Below are 27,312 nucleotides of genomic sequence, written 5' to 3'. Positions count from 1 at the left end.
ATCCATTTTGCTTCATGTGCATCGATTTTAATTATGACTCTCTCACCTGGGTAGAAGTCTTTGGATTTGGACAGCTTAATGGTGGCACCCGTCTCTTTCTGCAGTTGTACGATGGTCTGGCCGCCCTTGCCAATTATAGAGCCGGCTGCATAGCTGGGGATCAGCACCTTCAGGAAGTACTCACCCTCCTCTGGGGGACAGACACACAAAGTGGGAAAGAGTTACATCTTATACAGTGGCTCTGCACATCATCATACACCACTGTTAGCCAGCCCGCTCCCTCCCTCCTGCCCCCTGCCCTGAGCGGCGTGCATCCACAGTGGGAATAGATAGCTCAGTGTACGCAATGCAAAAACGTAGCATAATTGAGCATCTTTATGGAGGACTGCTTTTTAAGGATTCCTTTTTGTAGCATTCAGAGCAATTATGTTTTAAAAGGCAGATTGGTAACATATTCTGTGTCCTGTCCCAGATTTTAGTAGAGTAAATGATGACCTCCTTTTCGCCTCGCAGAGGTCTAATTTTAACTGTTTTCAAGGAGTTTTCACCACCTCTGTCTAAATACAGAGATGGGCTGTTCGAGAAAAATAACAATGGAACTATGTCTTTTTTATCAAATACATTACAAGACCTGAAGCTACTGCCCACACGAACCATGAATGCGGTGATCCTTGATAATGAGGAGAAGTGTGGAGAGCATATGGGAACCAATCCCACAGATTTGTACGAGTGGTGCACTGCCAAGACGGCCTAAATCTCCTCCATTTTGGGAAGGGCTCGGATGGCTTACGGTGGCTTCTAGTAGTCTGTGATTGACGGCTCATCATTTTAAAGAATCTGCAGTGTTCCCACAAGTGGAGGAGGATGAGGGAGGGGGGGGGGGGGGGGGGTTGTTTAAGCTAATCAAGAATTAATCAGGCCCAAGAATACACCTTATCAAATTAAGTGCCTCGATCTGCATATAAAACAATCAGCCACATAGGGAGCTTGGACATTGTTGACCTGATTATCATTAACAAGTTGGCGAGGAGTAAGTTGAAGAGGCTGTATTTATAGGCTGTGATTCCCAAGTGAATTCCAAATATTGCATCAGGGGCATTGGGGAAAACGCTCCGCACAGGTGTTGGTACTGATGCACTGATAGGAATACTCCGCTCTGCATACTGATATCGATGCAATGACGTCACTGTCCGATCCTCGCTTCAGCCTCTGGGGTGACGTCACTCCTGAGATGTAAAATGCACTGACCTCCCGAGTGAGATTTTGAAATGTTCGAGCAACTTTTAGCAACTGACACTAATCACATAGTTTCCGATATGCCAGAGAACCCTATGGAGCATGATGCGTAGTTACTTGTCCAGCGTGATAAACGGAAAAATAAGACAAACAGCGTTGAATCGACGGGTTATTGAAGCCAACCTGTTGCCTGAGTAATCCACTCATTAGCCTCCAATGGGAATGGACATGACAGTGTGACATTTGGAGATTTCACAGCCAACATGTTGGATCCTCTGCTTATTGCATTAATATGCCCCTCATGTTCCATTCAGACACAGGCTGCAGTTTGTGCACATCATCCAGAACCAATGCCACTGACACATGTACATGCAATGACATGTTTGTTAACAGCATTTCACTTTGCATCAGGAGAAATTATTCAGGACCATCCCGAGTCTCAGAACAAAATTGAAAAGACATGACAACGCTTTTGTTTCAACCAAAAATCACATACACTTGATTTAATTATTTAATGGGAGATGTAATTTTAATGGGGTTGTAGTAAGATACAAATGTGGGATTTTCGTTGCAACAAAGGCATCACAGAAACAGCTTTGTTTCTTTGCACGTCTCCTCTGACTCTTGAATTTCTGTCTGTTCTCGCAGTCCCCCCTGTTTTCTTCTCAGCGGATAACAATAAAATGACCTTGGTGGGAAAATAAAGATCATTCATGATTTACAGTGTTCATGAAGCTTTTAAGCACTTGTAGCCATCACTAAACATCTACATTCATAGAACTCATACAAAATGTGACTGTGAAACTAATGGCAAATGTCAAAAGACCTGTTGTTGACAGACAAGCCCAAAATCCACTGCGTAACTTTGTACTCGTCTTCCACTAGAGTGGAGCCAGCAGGGGAGGAACCACCAAGACTTCTCCATCGCCCTCAAAGCCACGTTTGCCGTCATTAGTCAATAATTAATTCTGTCCTAGTGTCTGAGATCACAGTAACAGGTTTTAAAGGCGTCATGTGGTAGAGTAAACATGGCAATCTGTTGCTGCAATCCGCCAGGGAACGGGAGCAGTGGGGCACACTGGGAATGTGAGCCAGTGGGGTGTCAGTTCAAACCCCGGCTTCCAGCACTGGAAGGATGGCTTGGAGGAGAGACATGGACACTGAGCCAAATGTGTTTAGTTAAGTCACTCAAGGGGGGTGGGTCAGGAGGAAATGCCTTGTGACCGTCCTCCCTCCTTCTCACAACCCATTCTGCATTTCAATGGACTAACCTGCTGCTGTCAACCAGCAAGGACGCTACAACAGATATGAGTAACAATGGTCAAATGAACTCCGGGACTATGAAATGTGCGTGAATGATGAACTCAACAAGTCACACAAAAAGAGTTGGCCGCTTACCCATTCTGAGATCTGCTGCTTCTCAAGTCCTCTGTCAGATCGCCATCAATGCCGGGGCGCAATCTCTAAAGGGGATCTTAACATTAGGCTAGGCATAGGTGCAACCGTAGTGCTGAGGAATGCGGCCAGTCGACCTTTTTCAGCGAGTCTAATTCATCAGTGAGTGCAGTAAAAGAGATTTCACCGCAGCATCCGAGCCATGCCTGCAGCTGGCCAGAGCCTCAATTGTCTGAGAAAATGCTAATGCAGGCTCTCAGTGTTTTCAGTGAAAGACGGCACGCATTGTTCGAGCCTGCATCGGTTTGAAGGGGGGGGTCTTCCCTGCCGCATCACCCTTTTCACTGCTCTCATCCATATTCATCGAGTGGCCTGTCCGTCTGCAGTAGCACGCAGGACTGACACTTCGCTAGGCCAATCGCCGACCGCCCCTCTACAGGACGTCATGTCCCCACCCCCCGATGCCGGTCCCAAAAAATTGAATTTTCTTCCCTACCCCGCCTCTTTTGACGCAGCACTATAAAGTATGGAAGCCCATTCAGTTAGCGTTTTAGTAGAAAGTGACAAAGGTGAAGTGGCTGCGCGAGCGGGTTTGGGCGCTTCGCGGGGAGCCTGTAAAGTGACCTTCAACAGTGGCTAAAGAGGTGTATGGATACCATAAGCAGATGATGGAGGAGGTGGAGGAGGAGTGATCGGAGACGGCGTGCCTTACGCCACCCACCTTACTCTCCTCCTATCCCCCACCCCCAATCCCTTAGACGGCCATGTTTGAGAGGGCGGAGGGGCTCATCAACCATTGCAAATGGCAGTGCCGCAGAATGGTGGAGGGGGGTGATGAAGCCAATCACTACGTCTATAAATCTAACACCGAGAGGTATCTTATGTGAGTGGACGAGCGTAATGTGCTTGTGTGGAGTGTCCGTGCGTGGACACCGGCTGAGTCCAGCCAAACTGGATCAATCAATCTTTCCAGGGAACCTTAAGATGGACTCATTATTCAAGTGGTCTGCTGATTACTTTCATCCCCAAATCAAAACCTGAAACATTGTCCCATTTAGTGCTGGAACGAAAGGCTTCCAGAAAATTCAGAGCATTCACATTCAGGACGAGATGCTGCTATAGACACAGCCTCCCTGTAGACTCTCATGGTCTATCTCTCCTTTCTCTCGCTTTGCTCTGTCTTATTTCTATCAGCCTCTCTCAGTCTCTCTTTCACTGCCACCTGGCAAATTCACAGTCCGCTCACGTCACATCGCTCTGCAAGGGCACCTGTGTCCTTCCCACCAAAAATTACAAAAAATACTGCTCACATTCCTGTGCCAACCTTTCCATTAGCAACATTACGAGATCATACCTAATCCCTCTGCTACATAACCTTTTGGATGGCTCTTGCTTGTTGCCAACATGGGCTCAGAGTATGGGTAATTAGAAGGAGAAATTAATGAAAGATGCTCTTTTTGCGGAGAGAAGGGCAATGCTGATAAAAGAAGAGCAATTTTCCTCATTCAGTGCAGTTGAATTGTCCTCAGCTCTAAATACACAACCAGGGGCTTGGCTTTGAAAGCACACAGGCTTTCTTTTCTTTGTTGTAACTGCCAGTCATGTTAATGATCATTTCGGTAGGAATAATGTGATCAATATCAGACACAGAGGAAGGTTGGTGATTACAGGGAGGCTTGAGGATTATCAGCCAGTCTAACGCCAGTGCCAGACATGCTGTGAGCCTGCTATGTTACATGTTAAACATGTTAGACATGCCTTTCATATATGAAATGGGAGGTGGGAAGTTAGCAGACGACGTATTACACAAAGTGCGGAGCGACTCCGAACACATCTGTCTTGTGTAGGCGTTATTCCACATCATGGTTGCTGTGTTACCGAGATTATTGGCCATAACCGTGTTTGTCGTTATGAGTTCTTGAAATTATGTGCACTGTGCAAAATGATGTGCATTCCCTGGTAATGGATATTTAGGGGAAGAGGCATAAGGTAAAGCTGAGAAATCTTGATAAATACAATGAAGTGATCAGATATCGACTGCAGGGAGGGTTTGAAAGGCCATCTGCAACCTGCAGCCTCCTGAGAGCAGGGCACTGCTGTGTTCGAATGTTTCATCTACAGGCAATTAAACATGCATCTCTGGACCGGAGTTTGGATGCAGCACTGATAAAGAGATACTTTAAATGAACAGGACGCGCGGTGGAAAAGCCGCATGTAATACTATTATAGAGTGACAGTGGGGTATAATGAGGGTGAATTCTCACTGAGGATTATAAACTTATACCATTCATTAAGATTCTCCAAATGTAATTTTCACATCCCTCACGCATTTGTATTACCTGGAATAGTGCAGACAAAGAGGGAAAGGCTAACACACAGAAGAAAGGAAGAATGACATGTGACTTGTCATTTGACCATTTTATCTGGGTGCTAATGAGGATATGTGGGCAGACTTTTCTTTCAATCCGTGTCTGGTGGCGCGAAAGGGCTTTATTTGTGCTTCTCCAAAACTACATTTGTGAGGTGCGGCAAAGATGCAGCACCCTTCCTTTTGAGAAAATGGTTGTAACGCTGCTGGCCGCGTGGAAGCATACAAAGCAAACGAGCATATGGTGAGGATACAGTCAACTCTCTGTGGATGAACAATTAACATTAGGTTGTTAATAAGTGGTCCCTGAGAGCCGCAGTGCATTACCATCAGAGGCTCAAAGAAGATGTACAGTGACTAGTGATTCAGCCGTCATTTTCTGCTCTGACATCGAACGCATGAGTAATAAGCATGTGTGCAAACTCCTCTTCCACAGTATGTGACAGGCCACTGCCATTTAGCCTTCTTGAATTTAAACGAAGACGCTAAAAGGGGTTGAATTGTCGCGATGAGACACGGTAGCCTGCAATTGTTCTATAAATTCCACCTTAATGTCAAAATATTTAGTCTTCTCCTTTCCCTTGTGCTTTTAGACAATGTAATCTTGGTTCACTAAAGCCTAATAGAGTAAATGCAGCTTACAACAGAGGGCCACAATTTACAGTAATTGCCCAAATTTATGCCCATCCTCCTGTTGAACTGTAATGCTTATTTAATTTGTGCTTTAACAATAAATAACCTCTTCTTTAAAAGCTCAATAGTGAGACATCAGTTATACTCAACAACTGCGTGTGTGGCTCATACTGTACACTAAAAATAACAGTATTTAGTGTGCAGTGGTGATGAGTGCTTAAGTGCTGCAGGCTATGATTTTCACCTGTTTGCTTTCCCTCCACATTCGTACACAAATAGCAGTAGTTGGCAACTCTGCACCAGTTTCAGATTTTACTAGAGCCCTCATCTTGCCCTCGTCTTCAACCGGAAAGAAGTGTCTATGTCCAAGTGAAAGGTTATGATGGCACAGACACGAGCTAAAACTGTTATTAGGCGGACGGCGCTTTCCTACAAGAAAAGCTCCAGTTCAGGCCAGCCCAGACCGACTCGGCCAGACAATAGGATTTTAGGGCCTTTGTGGTATTGTGGAGCCAAGTGGACGTTTCACAGGCACACAATGAGAGTGATTCATGGTTTTGCTCTCATACCAGCTAAGTGGTCCCAAACTGGAGAAGCCAGAACGTTTGCTGCTCTCCATCTCAATGTTAGGGACTGCACTTTCTGCCATGTGTTTCCTATTTATCCTGTAGTGAAGTCTCTCCAAACTGCCCATCACGTATGCCTCTTCGCATTGACGTCTCTGGAAAATGTGTAGATTTATCTCTGGCCTCCGTGTGTGAGAGAGCGCGCGAGGAATCCCTCCTCTTTGACCCAGCGGGGCAAATGGTACGATCACTATGAGCAGAAATGTTTGCACTATTTCAAACATTGTCGTTGCTGCACTAGCGCCAAAAGGGGGATGTCATTTAAGAAAGGCTCCAGATGTGAAGCAACGAAGGTGACGGGGTTCACTTCAAAGCAGATCTGTCGGACTGCTCACTGCTGGGATGTGCTGAGGGTGAAGCCTTATAAACCATGGACGGTTTTTTTTTTTTTTTTTTTTTTTTTGGGTGGAAGTGCCAGAGCACAGGTGCAGCATGTTAAAGCGTCATACGCAACTCCAAAGCTCCTTTTGTCCTGTAAACGGAATCTTTAACATAAACTGGGTCCCCGGACTTAAGGGCCTTTGCGCGCCCATCTGCAAAAACGCACGAGCCGTGAAATGAGTTGTTGTGGAGGCGCCCGCTTGTACTTGTGCTGTCCTTACCTCCGATGTTGGTGCGTTTGGTACAGCCGGCCTCCTCCGCCGGAGTTTCCAGGGGCCGTTTGCGGGAGTCCGCGCTGTCCGCCTCCATGTGCGGCTGCTGCAGGCTATGGAGGCTCGGGTTATTGGAGTATATTCCGTTATGGTCCACCGCTGCTCCGCCACCACCGGCCATCATCATCTTTCCCCGCGCGCGAGCTCCAAATCAAAAAAAATGCGCTATTTCCCCTCAAACACCCCTGAACACAAAACACGCAGGCACACGCGCACACACACACTCACACACACACACACCACACCAGCGTCTTCAGCACCACATAGCCCGATAACGCGCACCGCGAAGCCGACGGCAAGTTTTTTGCGGGGTTCGTTTCTCTCTCGAGACGGTCTCCAAGGGATCAAAATGCCAGACAACACCGGGCACGGGGGGGTCTCTTCTTTCTACTGATCCGTGTTCCTCACAGAGCTAAATATAAAAAGCCCATTGAGTGAAACGCGCTCCTCTTTAACGCGCTCGCCGTCGTTTCCAACAGCATGCTCCTTATTGTTGACGCGCAAAATCAAGCGGAACAATCCGGGGAGACGATTGGCCGTAAAAAAAAACAAGTGCTCGGCTCGGTGGGCAACTCGAAAAAAGATGTGCTCAAGTCATCTTTACATGCACGCTCCTCTGCTGAAGTCCTCAGTCTGATAAGTGCAGCTGTTGTTATTGTTGCCTTTGTAGTTCCAGAGGGGAAGAAGTATAGTTTGGGAGCAGCGCAGAGGACTACAGTGCCACTGACCGGCCAAAAGACGAGGCCAGCGCGAGAAAAGCCCAGCGTGGGTCATTGGCGGACTTAAAAATAGCTTTCCCTGGACTTACTTTGTTCATCTGTTGCAACTTTTCAAAGAGCATTAAATTACATTGCGTTATTGTAACTGTTATCACCTGCATTCTCTTGCTTTTTCCTGTCCACTGCATCTTCCCTCTCGGAGATTCTCTGTTGCTACTGCCCTACAGGGAGGCAAAACAGTGTTCAACTTCATAGCCTTATTTATTATCATTGTGCATTGGCAAGAAAGTGCTCAAAAAGTAAGTAAGGCTGCATGGGGGAATGAGACAATTTGTACAGACACGCCCCCCACCAGCGGCAACAGGGAACACCTCCTGACCCAAAGTTGTTATTTATTATCTGCAAATCACTGTACACAATTTACAGCACATCAGTGTTACCCATTTTGTAATTACACAAATCCCAGAGAGTATAGCCCTCATTACAGGTGAAGAATTTTCAAATTAACTGAGGATAACAGCATTTGTCAGTGCATTTATTAGCCTAATGAGCTCTTTCATGAGTTATGTTTACCACCACGGCTTGACATCGCACCTTTCAGTCTTTTATACGGCACATGCGGTTTTTATTCCCGAACCAGTGTGTTTATCGTAACAGCACTTAATTAAATGAAGCTCTAATCGAATCCTTCGCATTTGGGACGTTTTTATGTGGCCAGTGTGCTGTCTGACTCACACAGATAAACCAAATGCACTTTGTCCTAATTGGAAGGGGTCTTCGCAGCAGTGTCCTCCTCTGTCTCCTCCTCTGTCTCCTCCTCCTTCTCCTTCTCGGCGACATCGGCCTGGGCCAGCGCTGACACCCGCTGGGAGAGCCGCTCCAGCACCAGGGCCGAGGTGCAGGTGAGACTGTGCTGTGGAGACGAGCACACAGCATTGAGTCAGTGGCTGAAGGCAGACGAGGCGTTCGATTGGGGAAAGAAAAGGGAATAGTTGGTCTATTTAGCAAAGCAACATCAATCGTCTCAAACTGTTTGACCTTTTAGCATCACATTATATATAGACATTGCATTTTCTTCCAGTAAAAATCATGAACCACATTGTAAAAAGTGTATATGTATTGTCTAAACAACCATTATAGATTTGTATATCCAAAAAGGCAGTTGCCAAATTCTGTTGATCGGGCCTTAATTCTCCGACATGCAGCACCTTTACCCTTCCATACAGCATAGCAAAGAACCGATTAATTATGAACAGCCCTAATTGCTAACACATCAACAAGAACTGAGTCACATGACAATAAAAATATAATTATGATCTGATTCCTGTGGCGATCTGCCAGTCTGGAGACATTGTTACATTGTGATTCAGAGCTTTTCTCCTTAATGCAGTTCTTTGCTAAAATACAGTCACTCTTCCTGCTGGTTCGCCTCTGCCCTGCTCTGCGTGATCTTTACTCTCTGAAAATCATCATTAGAGCCGTCTATTGATTAATTCTTTCAATCACATTAATCAAAGTTAATTGCACTGTAATGTCATTATTATATTCATTATTTATACAAGGCTGACATAAAACGCTCTAACTTAAAGCTCAAGATACAGGAGTGTGTTTGGTCAAAACATGATGGGATTATTTTGCGATTCATCCATGATTAATTTGTAAACCTTACTACTATATTATCTACTATACTATATTTTGGTTAATCATGAGTTAAAGCATTAACTTTGACAGCCCTAATTGTGATATGATTTTTATGGCACATCACCCAACCCCTAATATAGCCGTGGAACTGCCAAAGAAGTTTATAGTTATTTTAATCAGTAAAGCACTTTGCGATAAACCTGTGTATGAAAAGCGCTTAGTAAATAAAGCTTATTTTGATTTTAGAGAAGCATCAATTTATGTTGCTACTTATAGTTCACGGAGTCCTTTTTTATTAAGTTATAACGAGGAAAAGGGGATATTGTGGCCTTTAAATGCCATATTATCATTGAGTGGACAAAGATTACATAATTATAAAGTCATTTTATGTTTGCTTGTTTGTTTATTTGTGTACTTTGCATTGAACCTATCCTTCAATGCCACTGGGGCAACCTGTGAGGAGCAGTGTTCCATGGCAGAGCCGCGCCCGGGGACCCATCTCCATGATGTGGAGCCAGGCTGAGGGTCAGAATCATCTGGCTGGAGGATTCACCTATTGCACATGTTTTTAGTGGTAGGGGAAACCGGAACTCCACACGGAAAGGCCCCATCTAGGTGGAAATCGAACCCGGGACCTTCTAGCTGTGAGGCGGAGGCGCTAACCTCCTACCTAATGTATTTTGTATTGTATTGCATTGTATCACTATTATCAGCATTTTGTTTGTGTAAGCTCTCAGTCGTACAGGAGACAAAGGTTCTTGAGTCGTCAAACCTTTGTCCAAGGAGTTTCAGTTGGGCTGCGGATACTGAAACTTGACAAACTACAAAGGTTTGTCTCCAAACAAGTTGAGGGCAGTTTCAGAACAAAGACGAGTTGTTCTAGTACAAGTTAAACCCCTCTCACTGGAGGTTCATACACCTACTGCAAAGAGTAACATCATTAGTGCCACTGATGAAGCTTTTGGATTAGAGTCGAAACATCCAACACTTAAACTACAGAGTACAGATGACAGCTCAAGAACCTTAGTCTACAATATTAGTATTATATTATGTTTTGTGTGAGTGTTTAGCTGTGGTAGCGACTTCAAATACACTTGTGTGTAAGTGTAGGGTTGATCCAAAACACTTTCACACAACACCAAAACACAATCATTGCTAACTGCATTCGCTCGTCCTTGTGGTGGAGTTTTCCTCCGCTAATTGGTTACACACGTTTTAGTTTATTGTAAATCCCCTCATTTAGTCCAGTAAAACCAAGTTAATATGTGTAATTACATCACTTTCATTTTAACTACCAAAACAGGGGTAATCATAAAACAGCATGAACCGCAAGACAAAAAAGCAATCACGGGCTTTGTTTTTCTGCCTAGAGCCGGCAGAGGTCAGCAACTACTTGACTCACTTAAAATTTGTTGCTGAAATAACACATTTTTAGCTCATGAGCAAGCCCTTTTGTGCTCTTAGTAACACCAAAGAGACTCAGATATAGAGACAACACAGAAAATGGCGAAACAAGGGGCATGGCGTGTGCTTAGTGTTTTGTACCTGTAAAATGTGCAGGCCCTTGAGCGTAAGGACAGCCAGTTCTTTCATCCCATCCCCTGTTAAATCTAAGTAGATGATGGACAGTAGAGGACTCTTAAAGCTCCGCCTCCACTGCAGCTGAAACTGCCCGTCCCCTCCGCTCGCTGCTGCCTGGTATTTGTAACAAAGAAGTTCCTGCAGAGAAGGAGGGGGGGAGTCAGTTTTTGTAACACAGAAACACACCAGAAAGGAGTGCATTGGATAAACACGCCATATTACCAGCCTGAGAGAAAGATCGTTTCTGAGAGGATTAAGCTGATTTACCTTGATACCACAAATCATTTTGCAGCTATTTACTTTTTGATAAAATTATTATAATATTAGTATTAGGTATTAGGTGTATATTAGAAACAGTGGCTCAGTTTTATGGTCAGAAAAATCAGATGCGCTTATATTCCCTTCAGAAATCTCATAATCCAAAAGTCCAGTTGTACACAAGCTAAACCGTCTTCTCACTCAGACCTTCAATCAGCTCGAGTTGCAGGAGGTGAAGAGGGTTGAAAATGATTGCACTTTGACTTTTTGAACATCATTTGGACATTATTTAAATGTATTATATTTTCATTAAAGATGGGTTAGAGCAGTACTGATTAACTTGTTAACCTTAATAAATCCTTTCCGTGGTCCCTCTGGGGGTAATACAAGTGTTAATGGGATGATTGGGGGGTCTTTCATCTCCCCCTGGTGTCTGGCCACAAAACCACAATTGCAACTTTCCCTGCTCCGACCCAGATGCAATACACATACACGTAGAGGAAGCCAACAGGCAAAGCTAACTGTGAGCTAGCACAACTTTAGCAGTATTTACAGCCAAGTTTGAGTGACAAAAATTGTTTCCATTGTGTAATTCAGTTGTGGCAAAATGAACAATATCCCTCTCTCCCTTTGTCTTTTCTGTCAGCATAGTATTTACTCTCATGGACAATTAATGAGTAACATGCTACGACACTGATAGTGACACTAATGGCCTCTAGGGGCATGAGTTACTGAGTTCTGCTTTGATGGGCAAATTGGACTTTTTCGAGCTTTTTAGCACGTTACAATGTTCTTTTATCAAAAACGTACCACGAGTTGTGTTGTGCATCTTTGGCTCTTCACTAGTGGCTATTCTTAGGAGCTCCAAAAAAGCTCCTCCTGTTCCCAAAAATCTCCTCCCAAGGTCCCAAGTATCCATGAAATACTTTCCTCACCTCTCGAGCTCCTGCTAAGCTTAATCCTCTCATTGTGAAGTGAAAACACTCACCATAGCTTCACTACAGCTACACGGAGTGTTTTTTTTAATTTTTCTCACTTTATTTAAACAGCTGTGTGGCAAAGGGGAGCAAGAGAAGAGAGGTGGTAAGGGCTTATGGGAGCTCACTCAGGGGATCAGGAAGTGAAACTACTGGATATTTTGTTTTAGCGATGATAGATCAATATAGTACTTTCTAACCAACCACAGTGTAAGATAAATGACATGTGTTTGACATTATTACCAAATACTTTGAAAAAGCTCTCTCTTTAAAATGCTTCCACACATTTTATTACATCTTTGTCTCTGTAACACATTACTTACTTATTATCTACACATGTGAGAAAGATCAGCGAGAAAACACACCTTTATCTGATAATGTATATCAGATGCTGCTTACGTGCCACTTCAATAATGTGAGAACTCCACAAACCAGATCATGATTGGATTTTTGGTTTGCATGTAAACATAGCCACTGTTTGCAATTCAATTTTCTTTTTTTCCCTGTAGACCATTGCCAACTATGGCCACAAGAGGTCAGTAAAAGAACAAATAATGACTTTTATGTTGAATGTGGAATTGTGCATAATAAATAGTTTACACGTATTAATTGTAAAAAGCATTCTATCAAAATCATGGAATGTCAAACACCAAAACGATTGTTGTGAGTGCAGCTCGCAAGCTTGTTTGTCCAGGACTGATTTTGTTTTGAATTAAAAGTAAATAACAGTGACTTTACAACGTTTTGTGATTTTATGATATGAGAAACTGCAAAGTCATCACATACTTCAAACAATCGTTAGTTTACATAACGTCTTAACACTTGTCTATATAGTATTTACAGAGTATTGTACATGTGCTTAGTTAAAGGGACTATACGGGGGTTTAAACATGTTAAAATTATTTTTTTTCCTACATGTTTCAACAATGTCCTAAGGTGTAGAATGAGCCCAGACCTGTTCACCACAACTGCCTCTAAAATCCTGCACTGTCACTCAAAAAGTTGCCATCATGCACAAGCTTAATATAGAAGGTGCAGTTACACGTATGACCTGAGGTGGCAGTAGTGAGTATAAAATGGCTAACTTGCATCTAGCCCCTTTAAGATTAAACAAATAACTTACCTGTCCGTATGTCCCCAGCAGCACTTCTTTTTGTCCATCAAAATCGAGGTCAATGACAAGAGCACTCAGCACCGCGTCCCACTGATCACTTTCTGCGAGGCACGTGGAGTGCGCCAGCCCATGCTCCTGAACATCTCTGAAAAAAACACACTTCACATGACTAGACAATTAAAGGTTTACTGCAGTTGTAGTATATGAGTGTCAGTGCACCTGTAGACGACAGTCAGCTCGATGGTACTGGTCACCAAGAGGTTATACCCACACATTTCCTCCCCTACAAAAGAGATGCATGTTATTCGAGAATAGTATAATGTAACTTGATGTATTAAACAATAATAGTCCTGCTACAAACCTTCAGTTTTTATGGTAGGTTCGCTTTTACAGCTGAGTGGGAAGAGCAGCACTGTAGAAATTGGACTGTCAAACTGGACGCGCCAGCTCTGCAAAATCTCTGGCACACACAAAACACAGTGCAATACAAAGCAATACATCTTCTCCAGAGCATTTAGTTTGAAGTGAAGAATATACTGTGGGTGGAGCAAGTATTGGATGTGTTTGCATTTTTCTCAGAAAACATATTTCTAAAGGTGTTATAGATATGTTTAGTTCTTGTTTGGGGGTTTTTGTAAGTCAAACATATAAGAAATCGTACACATATTTTGCTACATCTAATGTGTGTGGGGGGGTGGATGGGGGGTCGACCGATACCTGAACGATACTTTTGATACCTATTAGGGCTGCAACTAATGATTATTTTGGTAATCGATTAATCTACCGATTATTTTTACGATTAATCGATTAATCGCTTGGCTGTGAAAGGTGCATGGAAATTGCATTTCTTCATTTTTTTTTTATCACATAAGCTAAAGTGGCGCCGCTTGAGGACATGTTGATGGAGTAAACTAAAAGTAGACGTTTGTAGGAGGCTCTTTGTTCTAATTCTGCTTTCTGATTGGACGAGACAAAGACAGATATTAATGAAATTTATAATGTACAAAACACTGCAGACCCTAACTTTAAAAACAAAGTAGGTTTACATCCAAAATACATGATTGTCATGTGTTTTTTGCTCTATTTTAGTCTGTGTTTGCTAGAAAACGATTAATCGATTACTGAAATAGTTGACAACTTTTTTAGTAATCGATTAGTTGTCGATTAATCGATTAGTTGTTTCAGCCCTAATACCTATACTAAAATATGTGTAATCTAGAACCAGAAAACAGAGCAATCATGTTAATTTTTTCCATAAAAGACGATTTCTTTTAAAGTTTTATCATTTATTTGAGCTGAAACAACCCAGTCCTTTAATGCTGCCCAGGATGTCTAGGGCTGTCTCTCATTAAAGAGACTATACAGAGTTTAAAAATGTTAAAATTGAGCATTTTCCTCGCCCAACATTTTCCAGCAATGTCCTAATGTGTATGATCTCACACCTATTCACCACAACTACCTCTAAAATCCTGCACTGTCACTCAAAAAGGTGTTAATTCGGGTCCGAAGTGCCGTCATGCACGAGCTTAATAGAGAACCTGCAGTTACGCGTAAGACCTGAGGTGGCAGTAGTGAGCATAAAATGACCAACTTGCATCTAGCCTCTGTAAAACAAATTGTGGTGGTTTTGTGGGCCTCTTCTTTTCATTGACTTTGTATTTGTACAGTATTTGTAGAGTTTATCGTCTCTATAGGGAAATTTGTTCCTCCTCATTTGACCCATCTCTGATCTAGTGCCTCAGGAATAGTTTCAATGGATTCAGGTGCCATTCAGAGGGTTTGATTTGCTTTGCCAACAGTTTTAGACTCCAAACTTAAGTGTTTTGATATCTTTATATCTGCAGACTACTTGGATTGTTACAGACAGAGACAGAGACATTTTAAAGCTTAGCCGTACCTGGTCCAGTCTGATCTACCAGAGCTAGTCCGACACAGCCGCTCTGACAGCCGAACGCAGAGAGTCGCCGGCCCTCGTCTGTGCTCAGCATGTCTAACCACAACACACTGAAAGACACAATTCAGAATGACATGGTTATTGTTGATATACAAGTCATAAAGATGAGTTCTATCTATCCTGACAATTGCTGTGAAACAACATGACTCAGTTCAACTCCAGGACCCAGAGGCGTGTGGGTCAGATCACAGCTGACCCTTTTCTCCCTGGACACGGACTGTTCATCCCTCTCCCCTCAGGCAGGAGGCTACGGTCTATCAAACCCCATACCTCCCGCCACTTGAACAGTTTTTCCCCTCCGCCATCGGACTCATGAACGATAACAAGACCCAATAACTCAACACAGACCTGTGATGTAATCTGCTCTATTGGCATGTCCACATATATACACTCACGCTGTTGTTCTATGTCAAATTGTTGTCGTCTTTATCATAGTTTAAATGTAATCTTCTTATGCATGCCCTAAAAGTCTCATAGCCTTCTAGTTTAAAGTCTTTGTAATTTATTATTTATCTAAAGTGTTGTTGTTTTATGTTTCATGTTGCACGATCAACCGGAAAAAAAAATCCTAGTTGTGAACGTGTTCATAACCATGACAATAAAATTCTGATTCTGATTCTGATCAAACATGCAAAATATTACAAAACGTAAAGAGACACAGTCATCGTTTTGCCTGGTTAGTTCAGGTTTAAAGTGGAATAGTTTGGACAAAATATGCTATTTACACTTGACTTGAATTTACTTTAAAAAAAAAAATAGTACACTGAATTTAGTTTGTTTATTATGAGCTAAAATCCCATTTTTAACTATATATTTTAAACAATATGAATGATTTTCTTTCACACAAAGGCACTGCATAAGAGACAAAGACTGACTTGCTGGGCAGCTGTTCCAGTTCGGGGAAGAGTCTCTCGACTGGCTGCTCCTCAAACTGGTGCAGGGAGGCGTTCTGTCAATACACAAGAGACCAGATGAAAGAAAAGGCTTTCTTTATTCTCTTTGTGAAGCATCTTCTACAGAATAAGGAATCTGAATTCCCAATTCTTTCCACTAACTGGCAAATGTGTGTAAATACGTTTAAAAAATGTTGATTTATGTACAACAGAGAAATGGCTAAAGCTTTAATCTTGATCAGATGTTCACATAATTCCCACAGGTTTATGTAACCTCTTTGTAAAGGTGAATCCTCTGGTCATGGCCGCTGAGCAGGAACACTGTCTCTTTGCCTCCATCATCGCACTGCACTCTGAAAGACAACGTTCGGTATTCAGCCCCACTTATGTATTCTTTTCTGTCAGATGGAGACATGAGTCTGAGTGACATGTTTAATGAGGATCTTATTCACACTCAGCCTCACTCACTCTGTGTGGTAGAGCTGGAAGGGTGTGAACTGCAGCTCCAGATTGAGGCAGCTCTCTGTACACACAAACACAGCGTCATGAGCTGAAGCATCTGTCAGAGCCGCCGCAGCTGCCTGACCTCCTGTCTCACTCACGTGCTATAGACTCCAGGTTGAACTCTGATCCCGGCTCGTAGTCACAGTAGATGTTCAGGAAAGGAGTGGCTTTGTCACCGGAGTCCTGAAGCACAAAGCAATGGCCTACTTTTAGTTTCTCAATTTGTCATAACAGGAATCTGGATTAATCTGATGAAAATTGTGTGAGATTTGATTATAACGTTATTTTTGTTACATTTTCACAACATCTTCTGTAATATTAAAGGGATATTTCAGGATTTTTGACATAGGACCTCATTTCCTAGTTATCCAGAGTGTTGTTGATTTCTGGAGATTTTTTTTATTTTTCATTTCATGCAGTCCTTATATTTGAAGAGTTTAGTGGTGCTAGGCTAGTGCTAGGCTAGCGCATGTCTATGGTAACTAGTAGCCTACATTAAAAACCTCTTCAAAATCATGGGGTAGTCGTCCAAACGCTGCCATGTCTGATTTGTAGAAAGCTCCTTTGTGAATTCCACCTGTAGGAATGCCGGCCGCAGGTCAAAAAAAACTACTGTAGATCCGGTAACCTAGCAGATCACTCCGCCGCTGCGTAGCTACAACCAGGAATTTTATGCTGCTCAAATATAAGTTCTTTTAAATGCAAAATAGTAGTATAATAGTAGTCTGGTGTTATAAGTGATTTGCCTCAGGTGCACTGTGCTTGGGTCAGACTGTTTTTAACACATGCTACTAGTTACCATAGACATGCACTAGCCTAGCACTAGCCTAGCACCACTAAACTGTTGAATGATAAATATTTTTATTCGGACTATACCAAAACAGAAAAACAGAAAACTTGTATAAACTCAAATACAACCTGCCATGACTGAGGCAGTTGTGAGCTCAATATCAAATGTGCAGCTCAATACATTTACAGTTTAGGACAAACAATTTTGTTTTACCTTTTGCACATTTTAGATAAGGCTGTCCGAAAAGGAGTGGGGGGGGGGAGTAAACACTTATTTAGTCCCACCCCTATTAAGTACTCTCAATATCTTGTTCTATGTACTTATTAGGCTTTCTTATAACAATCAGAAGTTGTCAGGAACACAGTGTGAATACAACCTACCAATCAACATCTGGTTTACAACACAACAGCTGGACATGAAGAGTCATATATTTTCTTCAGATACATACTTAGAGAATATCCATTCTTTGTATTGATACTTAAACTGTCTGATATTTGGACATTGTTTGAGGGCAATTTTAAATTGATCCAAGCCCTTTAAATTGTATTTTCCCTCTCTTTCAGAAATCAACTGTTAAGTTTATAGAGGTAGTTGCTTATTTTTAGCTTTATACATTAATTGAGTTTTAAAAGTGATCATGTCATGAAGCTTTAGAATTTTGGCTTTAATAAACAGTGGATTGGTGTGGTCTCGGTAACCAGCGTGGTTGCTTCAAATATAAGGACTTGAAGGGCATGAAAAAAAAATATATATATATATATATGGATATGGATATGGATAACTAGGAAATGAGGCCCTATGTCAAAAATCCTGAAATATCCCTTTAAAATCATCATGTTTTACAATGTTTTAGTGAGAAGGATTTGCAACATCCTAAAATTTGCAACATGTTTAATCCCCAGCTTTTGAGACCTTCAGTTACTCCACAAAGATTAAATACATTTCACAGAATGGGAGTTGTTTCATTGACACATCGTGGTTTTGATCAAAAGAATAAGAGTTCTGTTTGAAGTCAATATGTTTTTACATAGAAACTGCACAACGACACTGAAACGTACCTTTATGAATGTGATTCCAACCACCAGACCTCTTTTCGGGGGAGACTTGATGAAGGCGTCGATCGATACGATTTCAGCATCAACTAAAGACAGAAAAAACAGATTTTCAGCACTAATAGAGCAAACACTATGAGCCAGAGGCATAACATAGAAAAAGTTTGTGATTTAAGAGAAGACTTTCGATCAAGCAGCAGATATTCCAACGTTTTTACTCTGAACACATGCATCATACATCATTATATGAAGAGATTTCCATAGGTTTTAGCTTATTCTGTCTAAATCAGATTAATCACACATTTGAATTTTGATTAATCACAATTAACTCTAATGTAAATACCATATTCATTATTAATACGAGGCTCACATAAAAGTCTCTAAAGCATTTGCTCACATTACATTACTAAACCAATTTCATGAATCTATGTGAAAAGCTGAGCTGTTTACAATTTGTAATGCAAGTACAGCAGTGTGTTAGGTCAAAACATAACATGCAATTCATTTGAGATTAAGTCATGATTAATCAGTTACTTCTGCTTTGATTTATTATGAGTCACAGTGTTAAATGTGGGACCTCTGTAACCATAATGGCGGTGCCTGTGGCCGCAGCAGCCGGGTTTTCCTCTGGCTTCAGCAGCCTTTTTTGTGCATATTGTCAAATGGTAACTCACTGATGATGATTTATTGCTGCGGATGAAAAAGTGAGTTTCTAAACTGTAGGACAATGACAAATAAACTTCTATTCCAGGTTTAGCATTCTGATGATTCACGCTGTTTCAGCCTTGTCTCGGCCTTAAGTTTTGTGAAAGTGTGACTTGCAAGAAAAAGATGAAGGTATGTTTGGCTTTGGTTTGAGAGAAACGGAATATCAGTTCTCTGTACTAAATGTACTATATGTGAAATGGAATTGACAAAAAAGCTTTGCTTATAATTGTGTGTGTATTAAAAAGAGATCCAGATTGACGCCCATTTGGGTTTCAATTTTAGGGTACAAAGTCAATTCATGGGGGCAACAACGTGTTTCTCCTTGATTGATTGATCCCTTGAGCTAAAGTGCAGTTGTTCAACTGAGAACAGGCGTGTCAAACATGTGAGATGATTTAATCTGGCCCTTTGACCTGTAAATTCCAGAGTATGTAAAAAAAGAAAAAAGTAAGTCTAGCCCATTCCTATGCGGAGTTCTGAATTTGTAATAACCAGAATGCTCATTCCAACCTCTAGGGGCCATCTTAAAATAAAAAAAAAGAAAGATTTTCACACGTGCCCAGCAGAGGGAGCTGATATAATAAAGATTAAGATATTAACAACACATTATAGCCATGGTAAATGGTCAGTCTGCCCCAGGGCGGCTGTGGCTTCAATAACAGCTTACCACCACCGAGTGTGGGGTGAATGAATAATTACTACTTTGTAGGACTTTGAGAAACTTGTGGCACAGGCTTGTAAAGTGCAATACAAGTGTAAGCCGTTGTTACTGATTAGAATACAGTCAAGTTGGGGCTTTAACCAAATCACAGCTCATTATTATTTTCCGTTAATTGGAAAAATGTTCACTATAGTATTTTCCTGTTTACATTATATGAGGCCCGCGACCCAAAATGAGTTTGACACCCCTGACTTGGAATATAGGCCTTGAAGCAGGGGTGGGCAATTTATTTTCATGAGGGGCCACATAAGAAGCCTGAATTGAGTCGGAGCCGCACCAACAATAACTCAAACTTATGGGGGGTGGGGGGGTGTCTCCAAGTAAATTTCCCTGGGGGCCAAAACATACATAGGGAGTGTATCGCTGGCGTCCATAAACAAAAGCTCTTAAATAAAAAATATGTTTTGATTGGGAAAATACTATTGAGGAAACTTTTTTTTCAATACATGAAAAATAATGAGCCTGACAGGACTGTAGCCAATGTGTTGTTAATATCCTGATCTCTCGCTATGTCAGTGCCCTCTGCTGGACACGTGTGGAATTCTCTCCTTTTATTTTTATTTAAGCTGCCCCCTAGTGGCTGGAGTGAGCATTCTGGCAATTTCTTTAAAAAAAAAAACATCAGAACTCTGCAAAGGAATGGGCTAGAGACTTACTTGTTTTTTTGACATACACAGGAATTTATGCCCTGTGAGTCGTGGCAGGATTCCATCATCTCGTGGGCCGGATGTTAAAGTCTTAAAGGGACTGTACGGAGTTTAAAAATGCTAAAATAAGTATTTTCCTCCCCCTACATGTTCCAGCCATGTCCTAATGTGTAGAATGAGCCCAGACCTGTTCACCACAACTGTCTCTAAAATCCTGCGCTGTCACTCAAAAAGTTGCCGTTATGCACAAGCTTAATATAGAAGCTGCAGTTACACGTAAGACCTGAAGTGGCAGTAGTGAGCATAAAATGACCAACTTGCATCTAGTCGCTTTACTTGTTATTTTAGACTCTTATTATTATGTCTGTTGGAGAAGTAAAAGCACATATTTATAAACTGAATCAAAGTCGGCCAGTCAAAGACCCCGTACATGTGTATTTCATGTTCTTAGACCGTAGGGAAATGAAATCATTGCGTAGAGTCTCGAATAGCTGACAGTCTTCACCCAAACAAAGCTCGGTTTGATCAATGTAACTCGTTGCACAGGACACATAACACCGCCTCCGAGCAGCTTCTCTGTGTGTAAGACGCGCTTCATTTCCTCACTCACACAGCTGATATCACAGCGAATATTCAAACGGATTAATTAAAGTTCACGAGAGGAGGAGAGAGCGCTTTCCATTTTACAGCCTATTAGTTTAATCATTAGTTTGTTATTCTGCCATCGCAGGCAAACATAACGCACCACAGACGCGCGGCAAAAACTTAATCTACTTTTTAATTGATCTGAAGAGAATTTCAAAAAGTTTGGAGTCGTTTCTATTCAGAACAAAGATAATATTGACGTTTGAATAATCGGGATGTAACGATGTTGTTTAATACACGCTGATAGAAATACTGAGTGTTATGGTTCAGTAATTATGGCGTCGGACTGAGCTTGACAAAACTTCTGAAAACGTCGATTGAGGGCATTTGAATGTGACACTGACTCAATCTGACTGAAAGATAAATATTTGCCTTTAAATTGCACATTTTATTTTACTACAGGAAGTTTGTAACACGTTGATTAAGAAACGCTCGGTTAGACTTTATTGATCCACAAGGGAATATCATTAAAAGATGCTCAAGCAAATATGAAAATCTAGGAAAATATGTACACATTTACAAGTACAGGGTGGGGTGTGGGAACTTTCTTTTTTGAAAAGGGGGTGGTGATGTTGGTCAGTGAGGTGGGAGAGGGCCCAGTTTTGTGTCTACACCAGTTTCAGAATTGGTTTTATTGCCAATGTTAGTGAACAAGTTAATAAACTAGGAATTTAAACATGAAACATATAATGTAAAGATCGGTAGATAAATAAAAAGCTATAAAAACTGTCTTACCCCCGCCTTAAAGCGACTAGATGCAAGTTGGTAATTTTATGTCCTATACTGCCATCTCAGGTCTTACGAGTAACTGCAGCTGCATGACTTCGGACCTCAAGTAACACGTTTTTGAGTGACAGTGCAGGATTTTAGAGGCAGTTGTGGTGAACAGGACTGAGCTCATTCTACACATTAGGACATTGTTGGAACATGTAGGGGAGGAAAATACATAATTTTAACATTTTTAAACTCTGTATAGTCCCTTTAACCGCAAGCTTTTTCTCTTGTTCAGCTTTACACAAATCTAAAAGCTTCTTGACTGGAGCCTATTCACCTTATTCCGACCCTTTTGCCTCTTTTTGCTTTGTCTCTGAACTTCCGTTGTTCTGACACTTCCGGCCGAGCACAAAGCCCGTTCATTACGCGGAGAACGAGGGATAAAGTTCACCGCTCAAATCTGATGTTCAGTTGATTGATTTGTGTAAAATGGCCAATGTTCATTTTCACTGTTTCTCTCTGAAAACAGACTTGCTTTCGTGTAGTAACTGATTTTATGTGGACTTCTCCAGCCCCATGTTAACAGATAGTAGAAAAGGCACGGGCACAATTCATGGCGGCGCCCACACGAGCCTCAGGAATAAGGTGAGCAGGCCAGTGTAAAACTAGGGCGGAACGATATGGACAAAATTTAATATCTCGATATTTATGCCAGATATCTCGATACCGATATGATACGATACAACTACGGGATCAATGAAAACCAAGCACTTTTCAGAAAAATAAAAACATAATACAAAAGAGTGCAAATCTATATCGTTTAGATTTTGCTTTTTCGATTTTAATGTTTTGTATGTTCATCAATACATAACGATTCAGCCCTATGTAACACCTCACTTTTTTTTTTTTAACTTTGTCACATTTTCGTCGCATTTTTGTTTCATTTTTGTTGCATTTTCATCATTTATGCCTCATTGTTGTTGCTATTTCAATACCTGTTTTTTTTTTTTTTTTTTTGGTAAAGCCAAACTGGAGAAAATGTGCTCGGTTCAGGTGGGGGTTAAGAGGTTATTAACCCCAATGAAACAACATGAACCTTTCTACAATTACTAAAGAGCTCTGTTTTTGTGGTACCATTGAGCAGTGTAAGTAGAAGTGGCCCATGTGGTCACCAAGAAGCAGGTGTACCACGGCCCTGATGAGGGTGGTACCTGGGATGTAAGTGAACTGCACCTCCTTGGCCACAGGGCGCACTTTCTGCTGCAGCTCCTGGTATCTGAAACACACCACCTTCCCCTTGAGAGTCGCGGCCAGCAGCTCCTGCTCCCCGGCCTGACACAGCCCGTACATGTTACTCTGCGACGGGAAGCGGCTGAAACTGTCCTCCACGAACGGATACGGCTCTCGGGACATGATGACAGAGGAAAACACTACATCAGTGGAGAGTAAAGCATCTGCAGTCAGTCTGCTACTCCCCAAACTCCATGACAATAACAAGTCCACGCTGGAAATGTCACTCGTGCGATTAAAGTTGTCCTCGTAAAAGCCTTGCAAACTCCTAATGGTTGATGACTTCGATGGCGAGTTTAACACTCATATAAATGTTGAATTAAATGTTTACAAAAGCCCTCCTTTCGATGAGAGAAGCACAACATCCGCTTTCGACCGCGCTGCATTCGGAAGCTCGTAATTTTAGAACTTAGTGTAAAAACTTTGACCGCTACAAAAGTGTATTGACTCTAAAATATGCTGAGCTGCGCTTCTTGTGTGGAATAAAACGTGCTATGTGTTAACAATATATTTTCCTTTAAAATAATGAAATAGAATAGATTAAACAAAAGGAGTGTTATCAAATCAGGATGTCTTCAAACGTAGCATCAAATGATTTCTACCTCGTTGGTGATTGGCTGCAGATCCAACCCACTTTACGGGCATTTCCGCCCCCTACTGGTGACTCTCCAACTCAACCGCAATGATCAAGCTGAAGTTTGCAATGTATATGTTTTAAAATATTGAAGAAATGTATCAATAACAAATATTGATACGGACTTGATCATAAAATACAAAAAAAAAAAAAAACAATGCCTGACTGACCAATTACTCATTGTAGTGAGGGCATCTCTCCACCAGGTGTCAGTACAAACGTTTTAGTGGCACAAGTAAAGGTGATGGTCAGACAGACAGTGGTTACGTTTACATAGAGACCAACAATCTGATCAGTCTGATTTCGGGAGTTCCCAGATTATTGAAGACACATGTAAAGCTTTATCTGATACACATTATTTTATATTCATATAGGTCTAATCTGATTTCTTCCTGATCATGTGTGCATGAACTTACCAGGAAAATGCAGCAAAAAGGCCAAAACATGTCAAAAAGACAAAGATTAAAAGATATAATACAAATACTTTTTTTTTTTTTCAAGAAAAGGAAATAATCACAAAAGTTATCCATGAAATAAACTCAAATTCGTTTGTACAGTAGGTGTGGTTTAGTCGAGGCTGCTGTACTACTGTAGCAGAACATTACTACCTCTGTAATGTTGCGAGTTTGAGTCCCTGCCTTTTATCATTTACTCAATTGTTTCTCCATTCTCCTCACCTTGACATTTTTAATAGAAGTTAAAGCACAGTTTGTGTTATTTGTGTTTTAATTTCTTTAATGACTTCAGAAAACAATAAACAGTGAACTGGAAAACCCTAGACCTTTGAGTTGCTGAACCTCAAGGACAGCACTTTGACTCCAAGTCCAAATATGGAGGTGTGATCATTTCCCACTGGGCCCGATTGAAGAGAGAAGTGGAGACATTTCAGCTGCTCGAAAAATCAAAATCTGCACTGGTTCATGTAGAACCCGGAGTTTAGGATTCTCCGATTTCTGAAGAGAATGTTTTGGACCATGTACATATAGTGATGGTTCCCCCATTTCACGGTTCAGAGAAAAGGCCAAGAAAATACAAAAATAAATGATTCTGAAGAATAAATTACACAAAACACAAACTATATTTGTTCAATAAGAAAAAAAACTTTTGCCACTTGAAGATTTACTCAGAGTGGAACAAGTACCTATTGTTTTACTGAAGAAAGAACTTATTCTTCATTAAGTTATTACACAAGTACTAAAAAGTTCTGTATGATAAAAGTACACTGCAGTTACTTAAGTACATCTCACTGAGTACTGCCTTCTCTCTGGTCAGGGGTAACTCCCTCTGGTGTGTGTTAGTGTGTGTGCTTCATATTGTTATATATATATAATCGATATATAGAGAGTACATGGTTGAGAGGTAGCCGTGTGTACTCCGGGTACACCCCCACTTCTCCTAATACCACCTGCTGCTAATCCATTTGCAGGATTACTGTCCACTGTAATCACTCATCCTGCACCGTGACACACCTCACCCCGCACTCCCACACACACCTGCACCTCCAGCACATGGCTCGGAGGAACTTGTTTTTATTCACTTTAAGTAACACATTTTTAACTGCACCTTGATTTGCGGTTCATTTCTTGAATATTAGATCCACATAAGTGAGTGTTATACAGCATTGGTACAAATACACTACCGCCGGCACACTCTACAACAGGCCAGCAAAATACTCATTTGTTTATAATGTTTAATGAAAAAGCATTACCGTCACATTAAACCTTTCTGCAAATTTAGAAAACAGAAAATATAGCCCTGTCATACAAAACCAAATTGAACTGTGTGGAAACCAGTGAACATCATAACAACAGCAAACCTACAGTCGAGGAAATGGGAACATTCAAGGTGTGGAGCTAATTTAGAATAAAATCAAGATTCTAAAATGACTGAATGTATCAGACAGTGTTAATTTTGTCGACTAAAACTAAATGAAACGTTTTTCATGAGACTAAAACTGTGACTAAAATGTCCATATATTTTAGCCGACAAAAATAAGACTGAATAAAAATGAAAAGGAGAGACTAAAATCATCCAAACTTCTACTGACCGTCTGAAAGAGCCTCAGATCATGTAAATTCACGGCCAAAGGAGCAGCTCTGAGCTTTGTTCATGTGGAGCAGCTCCATGAAGCAGAGGAACAAGATTAAATATGATCATAATGAATATTATAAATGCAAAGTCGACTAAATTTACTTGCAATTTTAGTCGACTGAAACCAGACTAAAATTTAAAATATTTTTTTGACTAAATCTCGACTAAAATAGAATGACATTTCGACTAAAACTAAATTAGAACATGTTGTCAAAATCAACACTGGTATCAGATTTGTTAATGTTTCTGACCAGGAAGTGTTTACTCCTTATCACACAATATATGATTTCTTTGCATGTGAGCAGTGCCTGTCAAAATCAACATTAAACTCGTGACATAGATATTGTCTGTGTATCTATTGTATACACAGACACTAAAACAGGTTATAGGGGTGTAGGGCTGTATGTCGGACCTCCTTTTCCTTTTCAAATTAAGCTTTTTGCATACGGATCCTGGAAGAAACCCACAGCAGCGCTCACTCGCCCTCTTACTGATGCCACTGTTGTATTAGACAAAGGTTTAGGTACGACTGATATATATATTTTTTAAAAAGGCATCAAGAAAAAAACAAAAAATCTACAAGACCTCAACTTCTTTTAATACACATCACTAAAATCTAAATCTGGTTACCATGAGCATCAATGAACCAATCTGTTATCACTAGACTTCTCAAGAATAGATATATATGTTATATATCAGAATAACACTTATATACAATATAAATACTGTGTGGGTTGTGATGATTTTATAATAACTGTAATACTAACATGCTGATATATTGGATGCAGGAATGAATAATTATACACTTGTTATAAAGTGTAGCAGTTGGTGAATGTTGCTGTTGTTGCATCTCATGTAAACATGTAACTAACTTCATTGTTTCATTACTACAAGCTACCAAGGGCTAAACTAAGCAAGTTTAACAACCACATTATTTATTTATTTTGTTGAACAATTATAGAGGCAATGGAAGTGTGTTGTGTGTAAAGGTAAAGATCTTGGACAGATATGGCTTGTACCCTTGTCTCTGTATTTGTTCTTGAACACTGTTTTGTACAGTTTTGTTTATGGCTCGAAATAAAAAATTTTCAATTCAAAAACACCAGGTTGTGATGCCTGTTGGGTCCAGGGACAGCACTAAAGAAAGTTTTGTTTCAGCTCAAATAAATGATACAAATGCATTCTTGTATAGACTAAAATAACATTATTGTTCTGTTTTATGGTTTTAGATACCAAATATTTTAGTGTTAGTGTTGAAAAAAGTAACATTCAGGTATCGTAAACCAAGTATTGTTAAAGTACTGGGACCCTACACAAGAACATCCATCTATCTATCTATCTATCTATCTATCTATCTATCTATCTATCTATCTATCTATCTATCTATCTATCTATCTATCTATCTATCTATCTATCTATCTATCTATCTATCTATCTATCTATCTATCTATCTATCTATCTATCTATC

The 27,312-nt window shown here is 40.9% G+C and overlaps 2 protein-coding genes across 3 annotated transcripts in view; both read right to left on the bottom strand.

Annotated features, from left to right (window-relative positions):
• The window catches only part of nova1 (NOVA alternative splicing regulator 1), a 30,767-nt gene extending 23,433 nt beyond the window's left edge, over positions 1-7,334 (bottom strand). Inside the window, exons 1-2 of one of the 2 annotated variants that reach the window (XM_079565648.1) lie at positions 6,861-7,334; positions 47-190 (exon numbers count right to left, since the gene is read on the bottom strand). In XM_079565648.1, coding sequence (XP_079421774.1) covers positions 47-190; positions 6,861-7,038 — 322 coding nt within the window. In that variant the 5' untranslated portion in view covers positions 7,039-7,334. Of the gene's footprint in view, positions 1-46; positions 191-2,634; positions 2,998-6,860 lie in introns of those variants that run through there. The other variant, XM_079565649.1, reaches the window with a different exon arrangement.
• A 421-nt stretch (positions 7,335-7,755) lies between these two features.
• kptn (kaptin (actin binding protein)) lies at positions 7,756-23,440 on the bottom strand. The gene is made up of 12 exons (XM_079565665.1): positions 23,041-23,440; positions 18,401-18,483; positions 16,651-16,735; positions 16,517-16,571; positions 16,323-16,401; positions 16,031-16,104; positions 15,099-15,205; positions 13,563-13,661; positions 13,421-13,484; positions 13,211-13,346; positions 10,817-10,990; positions 7,756-8,543 (listed from the first exon to the last, which is right to left on the bottom strand). Exons 1-12 carry the CDS (start codon positions 23,240-23,242, stop codon positions 8,391-8,393), a joined length of 1,311 nt encoding a protein of 436 aa, XP_079421791.1. The 5' UTR covers positions 23,243-23,440; the 3' UTR covers positions 7,756-8,390.
• Positions 23,441-27,312: the final 3,872 nt, after the last annotated feature.

The sequence above is a fragment of the Gobius niger genome, assembly GCF_951799975.1.
Source record: "Gobius niger genome assembly, chromosome: 11".
Taxonomy (NCBI): domain Eukaryota; kingdom Metazoa; phylum Chordata; class Actinopteri; order Gobiiformes; family Gobiidae; genus Gobius; species Gobius niger.
This window is presented reverse-complemented; position numbering and strand designations above follow the sequence as displayed.

Excerpts from the sequence above, each read along its gene's own strand:
- kptn (XM_079565665.1), bottom strand. The coding sequence starts at position 23,242 with ATGTCCCGAGAGCCGTATCCGTTCGTGGAGGACAGTTTCAGCCGCTTC. Across the intron at positions 16,736-18,400 it reads TTGGAATCACATTCATAAAG|GACTCCGGTGACAAAGCCAC; the intron begins GTACGTTTCAGT and ends TTTGTGCTTCAG. Across the intron at positions 13,485-13,562 it reads ACCTACCATAAAAACTGAAG|GGGAGGAAATGTGTGGGTAT; the intron begins GTTTGTAGCAGG and ends TCTCTTTTGTAG.